The following is a 21067-nucleotide window of genomic DNA, read 5'->3' as shown; positions in this document are numbered from 1 at the left end:
GCTTTGTACTGTCTCTTATACCTTCATGAATCTCTTTTATCAGCTCTCTTTTAAGATAGTAAAAAAGAGTAAAATTATTTGAGTGCTTGTAGATTAGGATATTTCTTAACTCTGAACAGCCTCCTCTTTCATCTGTCATTGTCAACCTCCCCAAGATTAATAAGAAAAAGACATTTGTAAGAGAGAATCCGTTGAGAGCAGAGATGAGCTTGGTACAAAGGATACTAATTGTAACTTTTTTTTAGCTCTCCATTGATCCCAACAGCTGTAGATACTTAAAAATCTTTTCCTATAGTGTCTGCACAAAAAAAAAAAAATTTAAAAAAAAAAAGGCATAGCAAGAAAAAAATTCAGCCAAGCATCCCTGTCGGCCTGAAGTAGTCTTGAGGATGATTTCTTGACTCCTTCTGACCATGACAGAAGTTGGAGTTTCATCTTGCATCAGTCAAAGCAACGGGGAGGGAGGGGAGGAGACACCAAAAGGAGATGGAGCAAAGGCAGCAGAGGGGATGGTGTGTGTACAGAGGTGGGAGAAAGTGCAGTGTTTAGCACCAGCAGCAAAATATTAACATTACTGCATAATTACAGAGTACTCAGAGTGTGTTCAGCCCTGGTGTGTTTTTCTACAGGATTCCACTCCAGCTGTATGGCCACCAAAGAAGCTGTGGATAAAGTACCTGCAGCTGCTGCAGCAACAGGAATGTATGTACAAGTACACATAGACACACCCACACTGCCAGCTAACTGGCACAGGAACACTGGTTTACAAAGTTGAATTAATAGCAAAGTTTTCCTATTTTACCAGAACTGGCAGCCCCTTTATAAAAGTTCCCATCTCTCCAATATTTGTTAGCCCACTGCTCCATCCTCTGTCCCCTCATTTGTATTTCACAGGTAAAGAAGGCTTAAAAAAAGAAGGGCAGAATCCTGGCCATGCAGAATTTAAGAATGAGTAGCTGTTCAATCCAGGCATTTATTTCATTTTCAACTCCTAAGGTGAGTGACAAAATAAAAGAAGAAGAACAAGAGAATACAGGTGTTTTAAGATATTGCTTTTTTCTCTACTAGAGGTGAAATCAGGGTGGGTGGATGTGAGATGACACCAGCTGTTAATGGGATTTTTGCCACTGAAAAAATATGTGCAGGTTGCCTTTAGAGTGCTGCTTCATTAACCACCATTAGTCACTCATTTCACAACTGAAAGGGTGAACAATTGATGCCTTTGGGCTCTCCTGGAGTTTTGGTTGGTTTGGGGGCTGCTGTTGTTGTGAGTTTTTCTAATAACATTTCTACTCTACAAGTGCAAAGCTCTCCCTGTGCACATCAGGGTTGTGCTCATCACAAAATATAGTACTGAAGAAATATCATGAAAAGAGCACTTGGGACGGCAACTAGAAATAAAGTCTGGCCCAAAAAATTGGTCTTGGCAGTTGACACCTAGGGTTCAGAGTGTCCCTGAGTAACTAAAGGTATCACAGACTCTGCTCATACCTTTGCTAACATCAGTAACAGCTCTCATCAGACTTTCTATCCTTCCTGATTTGTTTCAGCATTAATTAAAAAGAGAAAAAAACAAACAGAAAACCTCCTCACCCTGATTCTCTCTCCACACTCAAAGCTTCTTGGGACTCAAGGGAACTTGGGAGCACACACAGGAAGCAGCCCTGGTGTGCTCATCTCATCCACACCGCCCTAAGGACACTATTTGCAGTGGTGACAGCTTCAAATAGGAGGTCTTCTGTCATGCAGACAGCCAAGGATAACACATCCCACATGTTACAGTGGGGATCTACTCCACAGACAGCAGCTGGAGGTGCTGCCAGAGCTGAAAAAGCAGTAGAGAACATGGAATGGAAATGAAAGGATCATTTAACTAGGAGGGGGTAAAGCACTGCAACACTTTCACTTCATTTTCAAAGCATTTGATTTTAATGCCCACAATCAAGGCACAAAAGTGTTGGACAGCAACATGTGGGAAGTCTTTGGGGAGTTCTCCCATTTTGAAGGCAGAAGCAAGGCTGAGAAAGAGTCTTTATTATACAGGGAGAGACACCTGAATTCACAGTATTGAATGAGAATGTAAAAAATAGTAATGATAATAGCCTGAAGGACTGAGCAGAACTTGGAAGCAATTCTAGGACACACACATGCAGCCTTTTTCTCCCATCAAATCTGAAGGCTGAAAAAGACCAAACAAAAGCAAAATACATGGAAAGATGGTGAGGTGGATGATCTGAAATCTGCTCTCTTCTGAGGCACCAGAAGCAGTAAGACTGCAGGCTGGAGAGAGTTCTATTCAGTGTTTCCATTGTCAATCTGTCTGTAGTGGAAGAGACTCCTGGAGTCCAATTTTCCAGAGTATTTGAGAGCTTCAGCAAAAAGCTTTGTCACCTGTCAATACAAAGCAGAGCAGGAGTGAGCATTGCAAAGGCTTCATGACAGAGAAGGCTCCACACTTCTGCTCTGCCACCCTGAAACTTCCTGGTGCAGGTGCAGCCCTTGAGTTCGTCCAAATCAATACCAATTTCAAGGTGGCTGGGCACAGGAGCTGACTCCAGCCCTCTGGAGCCTGAGTGTCCAGATGCAGAGATGTACATGTGCCCAGGCTTCCTTTGCAAGACAGCTCTGTCCCATGAGAGCTGTTGTTTTTGCTACAGCCCAAATGTGAAGAGAACCAGGGTTGTTTCCTCTCTCAAACTCAGAGATTAAAAGTCTACAGTCCAAACAGTTCAGTGAAAGGCATCAAGCAGGTGTGATAATAAATTTTGGATAGGGACCCTTGTTGTGGCTGTCAGAATGTGTTTTGCTAGTAGGCAAAGGATGCATCTGCAATTCCCAATTCCTGCTAATCATGCCTGGCCATTATCCTGTGAACCCTCAGCTTGTCATTCTCCCTGCCCTCCATTCACTCCAATCACAGCAGAAGATTTTGAACAGCTGGACACAAGTTCAAGTCACTGGGTTCCATGGCAGTGCCCACCCAAATCAGTGGGAGTTTGGCTGCTGTGCTTAATGAGAACCAGATGAGGCTCTTTTGTGACAGTCAGAGCCACTTGCAAAGGAAGGCAAGGTACTGCTGGCAGCAGGAGTCCCCCTTTGCTTGGCCTAATATCTGCTCCCCATCAGTGTGTGAAGGGCTTTGTCAGGAACTACAAACCCATAATGACTGGCAACTGGGACTACAGCAGGACAGCCAGCAATTCCACTTGGATGGCACTTCTGAACTGGACTGCCCCAAGGATCATTCAAGAAAGCACAGCTACATCCTGCTGTAAGGTTTGAGGACCATACCAGGATAATATTCCACTAAAAAGTGCTTCCCATGCCTAATTTAAAGATGTTACATGCAATCCTGTGTGAGGTGTTTGCTCTGAAGTGAAAATGAGGCAGCAACAATTTCACCTGCACAGTGCAGGACTAAGGACTTCAGAATTTTTTTTGTTGTTGTTGTTTGGTTTGATTTGGCTTGGTTTTGTTGTTTTACTCCGAGCAATGTCATTTTATATAGTAGCAAAAAGAAGGTGTATTTAAACCACTGTGTTGTCATGATTTTCAGATACATTATCTGTCAGAGATAATGAGGGTCCAAACAGATTGGAACCTATGGTCACAAGGGCTTGGAAGCTCTGCAGGCTCCTATGTTTAAGAGGAGAAAGAACAATATGGGAAGTACCTTGAAGTTAGTGAGCAGAGCAATGCCACTGTCAATAGCCATCCTCCGGATCACATAATTATCATAGACAAACCTGGTGTTGCTGTTGGGCAGGTTAATCACCAGATCTATTTTCCCATCCCTCAGCAGCCTGGAGAGACAATGCACGAGACAGAATGACAGTGTCCTTCCTAATAAAAACCTCAAATGAATAGCACAGGCAAGCAGCTAAACAACACTGAAAAATGTCATTTGAGTTAGTCTTTGCTCAAGAAACAAAGGTTGAGGGGTTAGGGCACTAAGCTTTATTCAGGATTTTGGATTTATTTCAGTTCTAATCAGCAGTGCAAAGCAATATTCAGCCTTGTTACAGCTCAGCACAACTGAGATGTTTATTTAGCCTTTTAATGACAGCCAGTCATACCTCAGTTAAAGGCATGACTGACTGTCATTTAAAGGTTAAATATTTAGCTTTCATGTATCCTTGTATGAAAATATAACATGGAGCAATACATCTAAGCCATACTAAACAGGACTGTTCAATGAGATTTTCATTAAGCTGAAACCTCTCTGCTGTTGCAACTCCAGACACAATCAGATAAACCAAAACCTTTGAATTCAAAGTCCCATTAAATCCCTACCATTGATCTCAACAGGACCAGCAATTTTCCCCTTGCATTTGCTGTCCTGGATTGCAAACACACATTTGACAAGGTGGGTCTTACCTCCTGACTGGAGGGAGGCTCAGACTCTGGCTCTCCTGTGATGGCCACGCCACAGGATTTGCTGGGATGCCATTAGCACTGAGCCAGGCTGAGGTTCCTTCTGTGGCATAAAGCTGTCCCAGGAAAAAAAGGGATATTTACTATGTACTTCACAACACCAAAACTCTTCACTGAACTCATGTGGGCCTGACCCAACACACAGCCTTGTTGTCAGAGATGATTTTGGAGAGCATTTTTCATAAAAAGGGTGTCTCTCCATATAGAGAGACACACAGAGAACAGAACAACCTTCCCAACTTTCTGTAATCTGTGATTTCCTGATGGATGATAGTCAGTGAATGGTAGTAGCACTTCCAGAAGCAGTGAAATGGCTTAGGAAAACCTAAATCCATGTGGCTTTCAGAAGGGCTTAAGTTCAATCACTTGTAATTTTTCTGCCATGTTTATTTTCTTTTTAACTATTTATTTTCTTTTTAATTATTTATTTTCTTTTTAACTTAGCCTAGTGCTAAGTTTTGAAAAGCAGAGCTCTCACCAATCTTCTGTGGCTGTGCTGCTTTTCCACAGAGATGTGGATGCAAAATAATACAGAGGAGTTACAAGAGTGATGCAAACACCACAAAGGTCGTGTATCTGCAGCTTGTATCACTGAAAATGCAGCACTATACAGATATACTCCATACAAAAGGTCTTCCCTTCCTTGTCTCCTGCCATACATGGCATCCCATTGGCATTTTTACTTCTTGGAGAAGCTAGGGGAGTGTATTTGCCATCTCAGCTGCAGGCTGATAACAGAGCCAGGGTTGTTCCTGGCCTCACAACGGACCCATATGCTCAATTAAACAAATATAAAAACTTTTAATAGGATGGTACCTGCTGACTTCACAGATCACTCAGCTAAAAATCCCTGTTGTACATTGAAAACACCCTCCAAAGAAACTCCAACATTCCTGTAGCAGGCTGAGGACATCTGAGATTTGAAAACTCTCCAGCTTTAACTAAGTGGAACCACCTACCTTGAAGCCTTGCTCATGCAGTAGTTCTGCTACACTGAGGAATCTGGGGCGGAAGGACTTCTGAAAAAGGAAATTTTTTGATATAGCACCAAAGACAGGATTTGGAATAGTACATTTTTGGGAAACGTGAAGCTCATCCACACTGCTAAGAGGTAGATACACTTTCTGTGCTGAAATGTCTGCATGCGCACGTACAGCACCATTCCCAAGAAAACTGTCTGGATCCTGAAGCCCAAGTGACTCTGAACTAAGACATATTCTGTTACACTAGAATAAGTGTTCCCATACTAAGTCAGACTGCAACCACTAAAAATTTACTACTCTATATTAAATATCTGGGCAATTGCCTTCTCAAATACACCAGCTAGAGTCTCCTCAGTTCTTAATTAAATATATTTTCAATCATTGCTCAAACACTTGTCTTCTTTTCTGGCAGATAACATATATGGATGGCTTTGGGTTGCCTGTGGTGCTCTGTTTGCACATTCCCACAAATAAGAGCTTGTGTATGTGTGAGTTCATTTCTAAGTCCTGTGGGTATCTGGAAATGGAGTCAGGAGCCTGGGATGCCATATTCCCATGAGGACCTGAATGCCTGACTTACAGCACCTTTGAAAGCTTGTCTTATAATGCATTATCCAGACTCAACCTCATTTAGATGGGTACAACCACCTCCTGTAGACATCTGCACTTGAACAAGCTGTTTTAGAGTAAGAGGTGAGGGAAAGTATCAGCCTAAGTATATTTGGGATGTTGAACAGCAATGCAAATATCAGATGCAACAAATGCCCCTCACTCCCAAGGCAAGCCAAACTTTGCTTTTAACCTTAGCCTGGTCTGGTCTTACACACATTTGCAAGTAAGATTATTACAAGCTCTCTTGTTCCTGCTGGAGCTACTGATAGCTTAACCTTTATGGATGAGAGAGCAATATCCTGAAGGGTCAACAATTTCCTAAGAAGAAAAGGACTAAGCGGGGTTTTTTTCCTGAGCACTCATTCTGAAAGCCATCTCATTCTGTACATTAGCTAGAAAATATAAATATATAGTGTGACAGGGTTGGCAGCTTCCCAGTCAGAGAGAATGGTTCTGCCTTCTGGTCAGGGGTGTTGGCTTTCATAACAGCATTATAAACTTCTATCAAACATGTACTGAACACTTGTGACACATAAAACAGCCTCTCTGTGAAAAGAAATTACAGCTGTCAGCTTGCATTGGAGCAGCCTCAGATTTACAAGCTGGCTGAAATAACCTGTGTGAGAAACCATTAGTTACTAAAGGTGAAAAGTACAAGCAGATTTACTTAGTCAAAGGTATTTATTGTAGGAGCATTGCATTTTTTTTCCTTTATCTGAAAAGTTCCATTTCTTATAACCCCTCATGCTTTCCAGCAAGCATTGCTATTTGTAAAGTACTACATCCTTAGTTCACTCAATACAGCAACATCAGCTCTCACTGAGATCCAGCTCAAAATTAAGCCAACCCATCTCCTGTGATAATCTTGAATTCTCTATCCAAATCCACAATGGAGGATGCAAAAATTCTGATATGTAAGGAACCAAGCCAGAAGGTTACCTTGAAACAACAGACTTGAAGTGCCAGGATTTAAAAATACAATACTCTAATAATGCTTTCTGCATCTTTTGGTCACTAGCACAAATTTAAGACAGATGCACTCTATCCCAGAGACATCACTGAATAGGCCAATCAGAAAAGAAAAAACCCTAACTTTTCAACTCCTTTTGCATAAAATATAAATTATTTAATGGCAAACTCAGAGTTTAAGCATCACAGATTTCTCCAGACTGTGGGAAGAGGTAGGTTATCAGCTGACATAAACTGGCAGTTTCATTTGTCTAACATGGAAGTCACACTCCATCTACCTGCGAGAGCATCAGCCCTCCCAGATCCTGGGGACCTGAGCAATGACCCTGTGCAGTGTCACTGAGTGCTCTCAGCTGAAGGACAGCAGGCTCACAGTCCCCAGCAGCTGCCCAACCTGCCTTGTGCTGTCCCCTGGATGTCAAGGAGCACTCCCCTGCCTGACCTTGGGGTGGTAACTTGGCCACCCACAGCTCAGCATGGCAGCAGGAGGATTCCCTCTGGAACTGCACACCAGTCTGGCAGCTCCCAGCAAGGTGGGGTCATTGCCTGGGCGTCCTGGGCTCAGTTTGGACTGCAGATCACAGCAGCACCATTTGACTCTTGATTTGCAGTACCCTGCAGAAACATTTGCAAGGAAACCAAGATCTCCCTCTCTACTCCTGTTAACTATATCCATTTGACTTTTACCTTCAAGAAGGTAGTGTCCTCTAACCTCAACATGATTAATAGCAAAGGTATAAATGTGCAGCATACCAAATCATTGAAATATGAGCCTAGCTGCTTTGGAGAGAAGCAGAATTCAAGACCATTTTGCTTCTTATTTCTCTCTCTGCAATAGATAAAAATCCAGTCTAAAAATCAGAGCAAGGTGCTAGTCATGAGGCAATGAAGCCTTCAAAATTGGGGTGTGCTTTGAGCTCACCATCTACTGCAGGTGAATCACAGCATCTTCCTCAGGGACAGCCTGGGGAGCTTGTGTGTGTGCTCTGTGCACCAGAACAGGTTGCAGAAATCACCCTGTGATTTGGAAACACTTAGTGATGGTTGAGAGAGGCTATGTGCTATCTGTCCTTCTGAGGCTCTGTTTCCCTGTGAGGATGCCCCAGCAGTTTTGCCTGTACGAGGCAGGTGGGTTCATGCTTGTGATTGAAACAAGGAGTGTGCTGGTGTTCACAGCTGGCCTGATTCCTCATTCCTTGTGCCTCTTATTTCTGCAGTGAGGGGCTCCCCTTTTTTCCAGCCAAATACTCAAAGACCACTTAGACTCTACATGCCAGGTGAAGGTCAACATTTCAACCTTCCCTTCCCACAGGGCTTTATTTCCTCTCTGTTTCAAAGCAGACCATTGAAAAGTACATAGGTGACAATCTCCAGACTGGGGAGGGGGCAGTACCTGGTTCTCAGAATCAGCTTTATGCCTCTTGATTTGGAGTTTAATTATAGAAGAAATATGCTGAGATGCAGAGAGATCTTAAAGCGATTGATCTGTTGTTTTTAAGTTTCTTTTGCAAGAAAATAAACTGTAAACCACTCATTAAAAAGACAGAATCTTATTACTTTTAAAAGGTTTGTGGAGTTGAGCTTTGGGCTTTGTTTTATCTTTTCCTTTTCCCTTTTTTTCATTCTTAACACCTTTGTAGAAAGAATATTTGACTCAGTTAAACAGCTACTGACACAGAACTTGCATAAATGCTTTCTACAGCTAAAATGACTTTCTTTTCTGCCCATTCCACTTTAGCTGGTATCTGGAAAATACACTTAAATTTTAAACACTGGTCTTCCTCCTTTTTTCTCCTCCTGACTTTGCTTTTCTCCTTTTTAAAATGCTGTTTTAAAATATGCAGTATATACAATAGACACACAGTACCAACTGCCCAGAGTTTCATACTGAACTTCTAAACTTTACCTAGGTAGCAAGCAATTTTTCTGCTAATTAGAGGTAACTTTGAGCAACTGCCTCCATCCCCAGATGTGTGTATATATGTTGACATTTAAGGACTCAGCAGTAATCCTTGTTAGCAGAAGTCATGTTCCTCTCTGGCCACTTTTCACACGCTTCCCTCACATCCTCTGCTGGCACAAACAGCTAAAGACATTTTTCACACCCCAGTTGTCTGACAGGAGAATTCATCTATTCTATGTTTTTTGTTTTATCAGCCTTATGCAATCATGTAGAGCATCAGCTTATTGCAAGCACAATGTGAAAATGGCAGGAAGCAATCAGAGGGTTTTCTGGGGCCCAAGAATGTTCTAGTTGTATTGGAAGTGCATGAATTTTTGAGGAACATGCATACATCCCAAAGTTTACAAGTGTCTCTGATTTCAGCACCTCATGCAGTCAGTAACTATTCTTTGATAAAGAACCAAAACTTTTTTTTCCTTTTCTGCCTAGCTCCCTGTTCATCCTGAAACACACAACCTCCTTGCTGATCCAGGCCTGTAAAAAGGGCAGGGCTGTTCCTAGGGAAAACCCATCAGGAACTTCCTCACATAATGGCTCTTTGCAGAGCCCAATGCACTGGAGAGCATTCCCATAATGAATCCTTTAAACTTTCTGTCACACTGAGCAACTAAACCCCAAAACCCAGTGGACCTGCAGAATCTGCATGCAAGAGGCAATCCCATTGAGGAGGTAGCTCTGGCAAAGCGTGGAAACCAGAACCATCACTGCTAAAATGTAGAATTGGCTCTTTTCTGAGTTACTTCTGGCTCACAGGAGCTGTAGGGTAGGCAACAAGACTGGCTGTGCACACTCATCAAACAGGCAAAGGAATGATGGCAGAAAAGTCGGGGCAGGGTGAAGGCTTGTTAGAAATGATACAACTCCTAAATTTTTAAAGGAACTTAGTCAAGGGTTTGTCTGCCTTTGACAAAGGGATAGGGAATTGGGGTTTCTCTTCAAAAGACTTCACCAGGGGTTTGAGTTTCACTGTGTGAGTTCTGATGGGCTTCAATCAACAAAAAGAAGATTCCTAGGTTCTGAGAGTTTAACGCCTACAGACTGGAAGTAGCCAGAAGATACAGAGAAGATTAATGGACATTAATAGACATTACCCCCGGTGTACATGGAGACACCTGGTCTGGGAAGAGATTGATAAGAGAACCAAAGAATGAGAACTAGATTAGCATTGAAGGGGAAGGAATCAATAACAAATAGAAGACTGGATTCTAAAGATTGTGTAATGTAAAACCAATGAACAAGAATTTCTTGGGGGTTTTTACGTGAAAAGTATGGTAAAGAACTCTGTGTAAATGGAATGATTTCCACTGCACAACCTGGGCAAGTGTGGATGGAATGATTTCTATAGCACATCCTAGCCAGAATAAAAACATGGCCAGAATAAAGTACTGCCTGATTCTCATTAAAAGATGTCGTTGGAGAATTTCTTCTATTGCCACAGATTTGGTGGCAGACTGATGTCCTTTAACCCCTTGCCCCACTGCACTTGAGTACATTCCCATTGTGACTCCAGTGAGGAGAGGCAGGTGACAGTGCCACACCTGAGAAGGCCTCACAGGCCAACAGTTTACCCCAATAACCAGCCCAACAACGTCAGCTTTTCTGCACTGTCAGTGATGCTACAGCTCTGCTGGAAGGAAACTTGTGCCTTCATGGGGAAAGCCTAGCAGATCCAACTTTGCAGCATGGAGACTGTCTCCCTGTTTGGGAGGTTTGGAGGAGAATGGGTTTGAAAAGGGCAAGAAGCCATGCACAGAGGAAGGGAGCTCATATGATTGGAAAGTCACATAGCCAGGGCTCCCACCGTGGGGGAGCACAGAGTACAGCTGGGTTCTGGTTGAGATGTTTCTCTGAACTGACCATCTACAGCCTTTGCTCCCCCAGAAGCATCTCTTAGAGCTCTCTGATCCCAAGTCTCTGCTTGCAGCCATCCCCAAGGGCGTCCCACAGCAAACTTCTGGTTCTTCTACCTCCTCAGAGGGATTGCCTCTCAGATGCAGATTCTGCAGGTGCCCTGACTCCATGCTAGACTAAAGCTTGTATTTTAGGGTTTCACCTCTTGCTATCAGCACGGAAAGCTGCTCTCTGTGACAGAAAAAACTTCTGTAGTTGTCAGTAGAAACTATCAGGAGACAGAGGGAAAACCCACCAGACCAGCCTTGTTGAATCCAGTAAAGATCTCCCCATAGTGTTTGTTCCTCACTGTCACACTGCACTTCAGGATGAAATGCAGAAAAGCACATTTAAGCCATAAAGCCACATGAATGAAAACAAGGCTAAAGCAACTGAGTTCCTCTGTGTTGGTCCTTTCTAAGCTCTGACTTTTAGGACTCACCTGGATTCCAATCAAAATTCCTTCCTTAGGAAATGTAAACCCTGTGGCAAGCAGAGCCTTCTGGAAGGCAGAATACACATCCTCCCCAAAGCATGCAACCTGCAGAAAGGCACAAAGAATGCATGAGGGGAAAACAAAAAACATTGCTTTAAAAGGAACAGGAATGACATTTTCAAAGAGGATCTTTTGTTTCTGTGTTGAGAAGACAGACTGCTGTGCATGGAGCCTGCAGGCACAGGGAACAGAACAAATCAAAAAATCATTGCAGACAAATCTCATAATTTTAATGAAGCAATAATGGAGGAATAAGCAACACTTGTTTCAAACAGCACACCAAGGAGTAACAATTGATTCTGCTAAGTTACTGGGATGCTGTACACAGACTGCTCCAATGTTTGGGATTGCACTGCAAATTATTTAACATTATAGAAGGCTTAGACACAGCGAGAGCTGTGCACAGAGGCACGTTCTTCTGTGCGCCTGCAAAGCAGGGTAAGGCAGTGTTTGTGCTCTCGTGTACTCCTGCGATTTCTGGTGAAGGAAAACCACAAGATATAAAGATGCTTTTCCATTAAAAAGCCACAGATGACCAAAATTCAAGTAAAATGTTAGTATTTACTTAAGAACATAGCAATCAGGCCAATTCATAATAACTTACTTTAAATAAATTGTAATTCTAAAGAAACAGCTGAGGAAGAAAACAGCAAGAATCATTTAGAAGCTCTCCAGCATGCAGAACTGGATGTGGAGCTCAGGTGCTTACAGATTATCATATGATAACAATCTTCTGATAGAGCTCAACCGCATTCCCAACCAAAATTTGGAATTTGGTGACAAAAAGCGGAATGCATGAGCTTTTGTGAAAGTTTAAAAAAATAAAAACTAACCAACCAATGTTCACTTTTTCTGGTCAGCTCCACATGTGTTGAAAAACGATCAGAACAGAAACTGTCACTGATTTTTCTCTGTGAAATAACAAATCTACCAAGATATAGAGAATGGGATAAATGAGCTGCTTGAGAATTGCTCTCCCATTTTCCTCTTATGGTCCCTTCCCAACTCAGAGTGAGCCCTCACATTCATGGCCTCACCATGGTGAGCAGAAACCAATATTTCATTAAAAATAAATAATGATTTGCCACATCTACTGAAGTAAAAAAAAAAAAAAAAAAAAAAAAAAAAAAAAAAAAAAAAAAAAACCAACTAAACAAACAAAAATCCCATAAGGGAAGGGATAAAAAAAGTCATGACAACATGATATATTCTATGTGTTTCTACATATTCCATATTCCTGGACTTTTTAGGGTGACAGACAGACCCTCCCTTGTAGGCTCTCCAGCCTGCCAGGAGAGGTTTATCATTATGGCATGGTCCACAGCCACAATACTCAAAGGGACCCCCAGCACTGTCTTCTCCTATTGTGTGAACCATGGCTTCCAGTAAAATAAATCTTTGCCAGACATATGTGACAAATTCATGCCCAGATCAAGTCATGTGTGTGAAAAATGTCTGTGAGGAATAACTGAGCTTTTTACCCAAAGCGAGTTATTATCCTTACTTCACTATAAGAAAGACTTTCATAACTGTCACACTTTATGGCATTTGTGAATATGGATCTTTCCAACTCATAAAAGTTAATAATCCCTCCTTTATGACTATGGTAATCTCTAACTCTGTATAAAGCCCAGAAAAATAATTCTTGTCCCTAGTTACATTTTTATTCTTTTTTGGTGAAGAGATTGTCTCTGTGTTCTATTTTGTTCTGAAAATCAGGGAGTCACAGAAGTCACTTGACTTATTTCTGCCCATTAACTGTACTGAAAGGAAATCTTCTGTAATACTGATTTTCCAGCATATTATGAAGAGCAAAATAAAGTCATTCTGTCTGGAAAGATGTAGGAGAGTAAGGCTCTTCTTACTTTCTCTCTGGGTACTTTTCCATGCTAAAATGGTGTTTCCTAATGAAAGCAGCTCCTTTGGACACACCCAAGCTCACATCCAACAGAGCAGCCCAGGATCTGCCACCTGCCTAGTGATGGTACAGCAGACTTAAGTCTGATCAAATTGCCCCAGTGTTTAATCACTTTCCAAGAGGGTATTCTGGCCCAGAAGAAGATTTTTGCTACTGCAACTCATTCAAGAAGTAACAGAGCACATAATATTTAAATACCACTTGGGTGTATCTGTGGACGCCCTTGATAGCTCAGCAATAACTCATGAAGAAACCTTTTGTGCCACATGGGTCAGGTGATAGGGCTGGAAACCTGTGTCTGTGAGGCTGCTGAGCCTGGGCAGGAAGGTGCCCAGCCCTGTGCCCTCCCAGCATGCCATAACCACAGCAGCAGCCATTCCAGCAGCACCTCACAGCCTGGCCACACAGAGAGTGGGGACTGCCCACAGACCCTGCAGCCACCACATTTTATTGTCTCTTTCTTTCATTTTGCACCTCAGGACATGCCTTGATGGTTATCAGCAGCAAGAGAACACCACACATTTTTGCTGCCTTTAAGCAACTGGCACATCCCAAGTCCAACCACTCATGCCCAGGGGTCTCCACGTCACTGCTGCAGCAAGTGTCCGTGGGGCCTGGGAGCTGTCACCACCCGTTTTTCAGAAGCACATGAGTCATAAAACAGCCACCCAGAAGCCAACAACTCTCAAATAAACTCATTTCAGGCTATCGCACCCACCAGGTCCTATCAGGAAGCTGACATGCAGGTGAACGGGGACATCCAGTGGCTGAAAAAACTGGGTTTTCCAGGACATTGTGGGTTTTACAGCTAAGAAAGATGCTTTCAATTTTCTGAAGAAGCAACAGATGCCATCATGATTCAGGCAGTAATAAGATCACTTTCAAAGATTCATGATGTTTAAAGTCAACTTGGTTTAAAAAATAAAAGAATAAAAGCAAATCTAAAAGATACCTCCCCAGTAGAGGCCATTTCACACCGCAGAACAGGGTCAGCATCTCTCAGCCTGGACCAGGAAAACATTGGGGCCTGGTGAAAGAAAGAGGAAGGAGAGAGAATGAATAAAAATTGAATCATTAAAAAAATTCCAGCTAGGCTTAGAAGTGACAGAAAGAGACATGAATTTATCCAAAAAAGAGCAATGGTCAAGGCTGATAAGCAATGAACTATTTGGCAAAGTAGTTCCCTCAGCATCTCAATGATGGACTGGAACAAATATTCCATGTATTCCACCAATAAATCAATCATCTGTCTCTTGCATCCTGCTCACATTCCAGTGGTAGATTTTCAATCAGTAGTAGCCAACTATCAGTATGATTTTAAGGGCACATTTTTAAATAAAAAGGCTGTGAAACACTTAAGTCATAGAACAAGGAGAGATACTATTGAATCCAGTTGTTTTTTCAGAGAATGCTGTTCTCTATTAAATGTTTCATTTGCAGAAATAAAACTATTCCACAAGAATAGAATATTTGGTACAAACAAGATGAAACTTTGCAAATTATTTCATATTTTCCCCCTCTCCCCATCCAGAAATACACATTTGTAATTTTTTTATCTTTATATGCTAATGTTAAAGCCCCTGATCACTGTTTATTATTATAATTGTTATTATTATTATCATCTGAGGACTTAATTCACAGTTCTCTTGTGTCATTTGATCTTAAAATAAGAAACATGGAGGGAAGGGAGGAAAAGAAAGTCTCTGTTAAAGAACTAACGACCACATGCAACAAACATTGAACAAATTTCTTACTACCAAGTAATTTTCTGGGAGGTTTATCCACATCGTCAACTACTAATGGCATTTGCATAAAGGCAGCAAGATTTCTGCTTAGAAACAAATCTATTTTAAAATTTGAAGCCATAATTCTGTCCCTGGAGGTCTCCAAGGGTACCACTGAAGATAATACAGCTGCTGTTCCATGACACCAAACAATGACCAGTTAAAATAAGACAGGAGAGATTCAAAAGGTTTCTCAAAAAATGTCATGTGCCTTTGTGACTTTTAGATCAGTTCTATTTCCACTTTAAGTAAAGAGAAAAATTTTACAGTGGCCAACTCAAGCAGAGATATGGCAGTCAAGATGAATTATTTTAATACATTTAATACATGGATTATTGTAGTAAGGTAAAAAACAGCAAAGACTTCCACCACTTCCCTAATTTTTATCTACCATGACATGAAAATGCATCATCAGGAGCAGACTCTGGTACTGCAACTAAACCCTATTTAAAACTTAGTCATTCTCTACCTAGGATTTAATCTTGGTCAGGCCCTGATACTTGCACCAGTCTGGAAGGAAACATGGCAAGACAATATTTGTCACTAAAGCTTAAACAGGGGTACTCAAATCCACAAAGGAGCAGCTATGCTGACAAAGAAAAAAATAGTTTTGTATCTTCTCTTACGAAATGCAGAAGAAAAAAGATCCTAGCAATAAAGTGCAAGAGGATAGAAAATATGATGCATGAATAACAACAAACAGGCTAAACTGGGATGTTTTTCAAAGTTGAGCATTTCCAAAGGTGTTAGCAAGTTTTTATATTTGACAAATCCAAACAGAATGCAAGCAGTATAAAAAGCTTTGTAGGGAAGTTTTCAAGAATAAAACTGGGTTTTCTGCTCTGTAGCCAGCATTCCCAGGAGACACAAAACTCTTTGCAGTTCAGCTAACAACAGTGCAGAAGCCCCAGGTCTAAATAGTAGAAATGGACAAAAATAAATTAGGCTCACCAAAAAAAAAAAACCAAAAAACAACAACAAAAAAAAAACCTCCATAAACAACCTCAAGTTTGCATTTTGGATAATGCCTATCTGTGGCATCAAAATAAAATGTAAAGATATATCTCTACTGGCTGGCTTGGGACATAATTTTGGCTTGCATTTTAATAGTTCTGAACATTTTATTAGTAGAAAGATGTTAGGTGTTTTCTGCTTCCTCAGTTTTCACTTGCTATGGAAGCTATTAAAGCTTGAAAGTTTCTGTATAAACAATTCTCATTATCCTTTGGATTTTCTGCACCACTGTTCTAGAATTTTTTATGATTACCTTTTTTTTTCTTCCATTAAGCATTCAAAAATATCTACCATATATTTTATTATGCTGGCTCCTCTACAAGCTTAGTAATTATGGAAAGTAAAATCTTGGCCTTACTGAAATCAAAGGATGCAAGGCTTTCATCCCTATTTTAACCAGCAGTGTATAAAAAAGGGATTATGTGGATTTAACAGCCCATGTTCCAGGTCCTGCAGATAAAATGTGGGGGGCACTCACAACAAAAAGTTGTGCATGTCCAGACATGTATTACATAGTATTATGAAATAGCCTGAACTTCAGTGTTAACTGTGCAAGTGTAAATTTATTATGCAGTTCATAAACAGGATTCAGAGTAGGCTAGATACTAAAAATAAAGACTTGGTTTCACTGGATAATTATCCTCTGATTTTTCTTGAAGTTTCCAAACAGATTATCTTGACAGAAACTACAAAAGGTCAGTTTGACCTTTAGCCAATGAGTAAATTGTTTTCTCTGGGCATTAAAATACTAACTGTATATTAATTTTTATGTGCTGGCTCTGTGGTGGGGTTTCTGTGGCTCTTTTGGAAACCATACCTTAATCCCAACATATTTGGATGGCAAAATGGGATGTTCCATTGTGGGCAGGGATGACTCATTAACCTGCTTCCCAATCATCACTTTAGTGGCCACATCAATGAAATCCACACCCAGAGTCTTGGATACAAAGGGGAAGGACCGAGAGGCCCTCAAGTTGCACTCTATCACCTGGTGGGATTGAAAAAAGAGAAATATCAGGGTCAGGCACTGTGCAGGGAAAAAATACATTGATTCATATTTTTTTAAATCAGCCCTGAGTCCTCTTGGCAGACACATTCTTCAGACTGTCAAATAAGAAACACAGAAATTGGGATCATTATTAAAACAGGGAAGAGGGGTGGGGAAGGGTCAGATACACAAGCAGCTGAAATCCCTCTTTTTTGTCTGAATATTACAGGGGAGCCAGACTTCACTCAGAAAACGTGTTCTACTATATTCTAAGTTAATGTGCAAGAGGAAACATACACACAGGCAGTAGGAACAACCTCTAGAAGTCCAACCTGTTCTCTTCCCATGGGGGTGGCACCTCCTGAATGACAGGACTGTCCTTACTGACTTCCCTCACCCACTTGTGGCAGCCATTCAGCCAGGCAAGAAGACACCAAAGTTCTGCAACATGCTGAGAAGCCACCTCGGAGTCCAAGAGGAGAAGAGGAATTGCTGCAAGTGAGAATGGAGTGAAAGGGGGTAGAAAGAAGGGGCTGTACAGAGAAAGACAGGCATTGCTGTGGGAAAGCAAGGAAGGAAAAACTCTGGTCTTTCCCTCTGGGGGGTTTCTGAATAACCACGTGTGAAACAGAGAAGAGGTGAAGAACAGTAAGCACATTTAACTCAACTCATAGCCCAAACAGGATTTTTTTACCAATAATGCATCTCTTCTGTTTCCTGACAGGTTTTCTTCCTATTCACTGTATCCTCAGTCATACTCTGCTCACACTCCTCTGACCTCCTTCCATTAGCAACAGAAAGCCAGCTCTTACCCAGAAAGGCTCACACATCTGCTGTACTTCTGTTCCTAATAACTACTAGGACTATTCAGATAACCATCCTAATAGCTTATAGTAAAGGTTTAAAACACTTACATTGTCTTGCTTTCTTTTCAATCCCTTTGAAGGCTTGATTCAACATCAGCATAGTTAAAGATGAGAGAAGACATTGGAGATCTAAAGGCTATGATACCCAGTACATGGGATGAAGTGCAGGTCCCAGTGCTGCCCATCCTATTCCACACTCATAATTTTGGGAAGGGACACAGCCCACAGTGAAACAAAGCTGACAGACAAGCAAGCAGGCTCTTCACCCTCAGTGTGACCACGGGTGGCACCAGCAAGCCCACAGCCTCTGCCAAGGCAGGTTATGTGCCCTGGCTGCCACTGCCACCATGTCCCCAGCAGAGATGCAGGACCCACACACCCCAGCACAGCATGGGCCCTGCCACACTCACAGCAGCTCTTACCAGCACATTGCTGCCCTGCACCAAGAACTGGATGTTGAATGGACCAGAGATGGCAAAAGCCTTTGCAATCTTTTTAGTAGCAGCTTTTACCTGTTAAAAAAACAAATTTAGAAAGTGTTAATGTATGCATATAGAATAAATAATTAAGTTCCACAGAATAGAGAGCATCATGACAGTGAATCACTAGACTTGTGGATTTCTTTAAAAATCCTCTCTCTGCCTTGTTTTTTTCTCTATACCCACATTTTGGCAATAGCACTATTTTAGAAGCAAACATGTTTAATTTCCCTAGTAACCAGGAGCCTGAAGTGCCATTTGAGGGCAGAAATAAAAATCAGGATTTTGTGTGTGTGAGAAAGCAGAGGGGAGGAGAAGAAAAACAAAGAATCAAAGCCTTGCCCTGTACTATTCCTACACTGCACACTGGAGTCTTTATACCTTTCTTGGTGACATAATGAATGATGATTTGTTATTTGAGAATAACTAATCAGTTTTATAAGTGTCCTGACAGTCTTTCACCAACATGCCTGTCCCATCACAGATCAGTGGGAGGTGTCTGAGCAGGTACACTCTGGAGCAAACTGGGAGGAAAGCCTTATTTCCCAGGTGGGTCAATACAAGGGTTTGAATAGCTTTGCTCCAGGAGATGGCTATTTTCAGAAACAAGACTCTGGACATTCTTGGAAACAGACCTGGAGCACAGATCAGTGCATTACAGCTTTTGCTGGCTTCCAAGCAAACCCCTATCAGGATGACATAAAGGGGCATGGCACATTTCATTTAAAAATGCATCTTAACAGCTACCTCTGTATCACAAGGTTTATTCTTGAAAGGGGAAAAGGTCAAGATTAGGTGAGGTTCATTCATCCTGATATTATTTTTGGAAAAGCAGACAGCTCAAAAGTCATACATCTGACATAATCATTTAAGTATTGTGGGAGAAAAGGAAGTGGAAAGAGAACGATGGCTTATGTATGAATTAGATAATAATCTACTGCTACAGAAGCTGGTTCTAAACCAAGGAAACAAAAAAATCCTGTGGGTCTAAAAGTGTGCACTTCTACTGCTTAAATTCCTGGGATGCAGTTCAGATAATCAAGCCAATCATCCTTCACTTGCACACCACACTGGCCTTGGAAAACTCATTGGTGATTTGATTTCTCCACTGGTGGTTAGAGGGAAAGCAGAGTCAAACTCTCATTTCCTTTTCTCTTTTCAGTGCTAGAGCAACACTTACCTTCTCCAAGGCTCCCTGGCTGATGGTCTGTGTGGGGAACACGAGGGTGGCATCCCCTGAGTGCACGCCTGCATCCTCCACGTGCTCGGAAATGGCGTGGGAAATGACCTGCACACAGCAGGGAGAGAGCTCCTGGTCATTGCACCCACCCAAAACCTGCTCCTTCCTCCCCAGCACAGCCCAGCCTCCTCAACACAGCTGGAGCTGAAAAAGGATACACATGGGGAGGGACAAAAAGTGAATTTCCCAAAATTCTGGGGAGAATATGTCTGAAGCAGACACTGAACAAGGAGACCACGTCAGTGTCTTTGCTATTATGGTTAAGCAAATCATAAATATGGTAAAATCTACCACAGCCTGGAGATCCTAAGGCTTCCTTCCTCTCTCTAACACATGTGGGCTCAGAAGGTAAAACCTAAGGAGGCTTTAAAGCAGCTTTTTAATTTCTGCTTGCCAGAACACAAAAAAGTCATCATTCCCCAACAGGAACAAGCATTAACTAACATCACTGGTATATAATTTTATGCCCACTCTTTTGTGGGAGTGGAAATTCAGACCCAAAGATTTAAATTCAATTAACTGCATCAAGGCATACAACCTCAATACCAAAAAAGTGATTGTGTCTGCTGGCTAAAAATTAAAATTTAAAAAAAAATTATTTCTGTCAATTGTGAACTTTGTGATTTTTTTGCCTTTGCTGAGTAATGAAAGGCAAGACAAAATTGCAAAAAAAAAAAAAAAAAAAAGAATAACTTGGTAATTCCATAACCCATGATAAAATTCTGAAGAAAGTACTTTCTGAAGGCAGTGATTTGCAAATCTGGTAAAAACTATATTCAAAAGGTTTCATTTACATGGATAAGCAATGCTTAAAAAAATAACTGGTTAGATGAATATATAAAGAGAGGTGGAGCTTTTCAGGTACAATAGTTTTGAGCCTAAGATGAATTCTTCTTGTTCCTTCACTCTCCTCAGCATGAATCCATGGCTCTATAGTAAATCATTCAAATTACAGATCTCAGATCCTGAAGAAAGAAGTTTAATGCTAAAGAAAAGTAAAGTACTTACTCTTCCTGCCTTGGCTACAGCATCCATTTCCACCTCACGGGCATCTTCAATAAATTTAGTGAGTACCACAGGGTAATCCTGCCATCAAGACAAGAAAAAAATTAGAAAGATTTTGTAAGAGAGTATTTGTAGACCACATAGGACCCTTTGGAAGCAAAAGACCAGAAGACCAATCTATTAATATCCTCATTTCCACAGATAAGTGAACTTTGCAAAGATATAATGGGAGAAATTTGGCACGATTTGCCTAAAACCACTGATGCAAAAAATTTGAGCTCTCCACATCACCAGGATAGGGAAATTTGGGGCAAAACCATAGAAGTCATGGCTCAAAGAAGATGGCATGAAATTCATGGATCCAATGACTTCTAATCTCATCTCCTAAAGACAGCCCTGAACTCCAAGGTCTTCAATTCTTCCTTG

General features: G+C 41.4%; 1 protein-coding gene across 1 annotated transcript in view; it reads right to left on the bottom strand.

Moving 5' to 3' along the window:
* Window positions 1-442: 442 nt before the first annotated feature.
* The window catches only part of CPS1 (carbamoyl-phosphate synthase 1), a 92388-nt gene continuing 71763 nt past the window's right edge, over window positions 443-21067 (bottom strand). The window contains exons 29-38 of the mRNA XM_002193020.5: window positions 20645-20722; window positions 19577-19684; window positions 18340-18429; window positions 16881-17051; window positions 14218-14292; window positions 11294-11392; window positions 5394-5453; window positions 4378-4490; window positions 3674-3803; window positions 443-2391 (exon numbers count right to left, since the gene is read on the bottom strand). Of these exons, the coding sequence (XP_002193056.4) occupies window positions 2293-2391; window positions 3674-3803; window positions 4378-4490; window positions 5394-5453; window positions 11294-11392; window positions 14218-14292; window positions 16881-17051; window positions 18340-18429; window positions 19577-19684; window positions 20645-20722 (1023 nt within the window). The 3' untranslated portion in view covers window positions 443-2292. The remainder of the gene's footprint in view (window positions 2392-3673; window positions 3804-4377; window positions 4491-5393; window positions 5454-11293; window positions 11393-14217; window positions 14293-16880; window positions 17052-18339; window positions 18430-19576; window positions 19685-20644; window positions 20723-21067) is intronic.

Source organism: Taeniopygia guttata, chromosome 7 (genome assembly GCF_048771995.1).
Source record: "Taeniopygia guttata chromosome 7, bTaeGut7.mat, whole genome shotgun sequence".
Classification (NCBI taxonomy): Eukaryota; Metazoa; Chordata; class Aves; order Passeriformes; family Estrildidae; genus Taeniopygia; species Taeniopygia guttata.
This window is presented reverse-complemented; position numbering and strand designations above follow the sequence as displayed.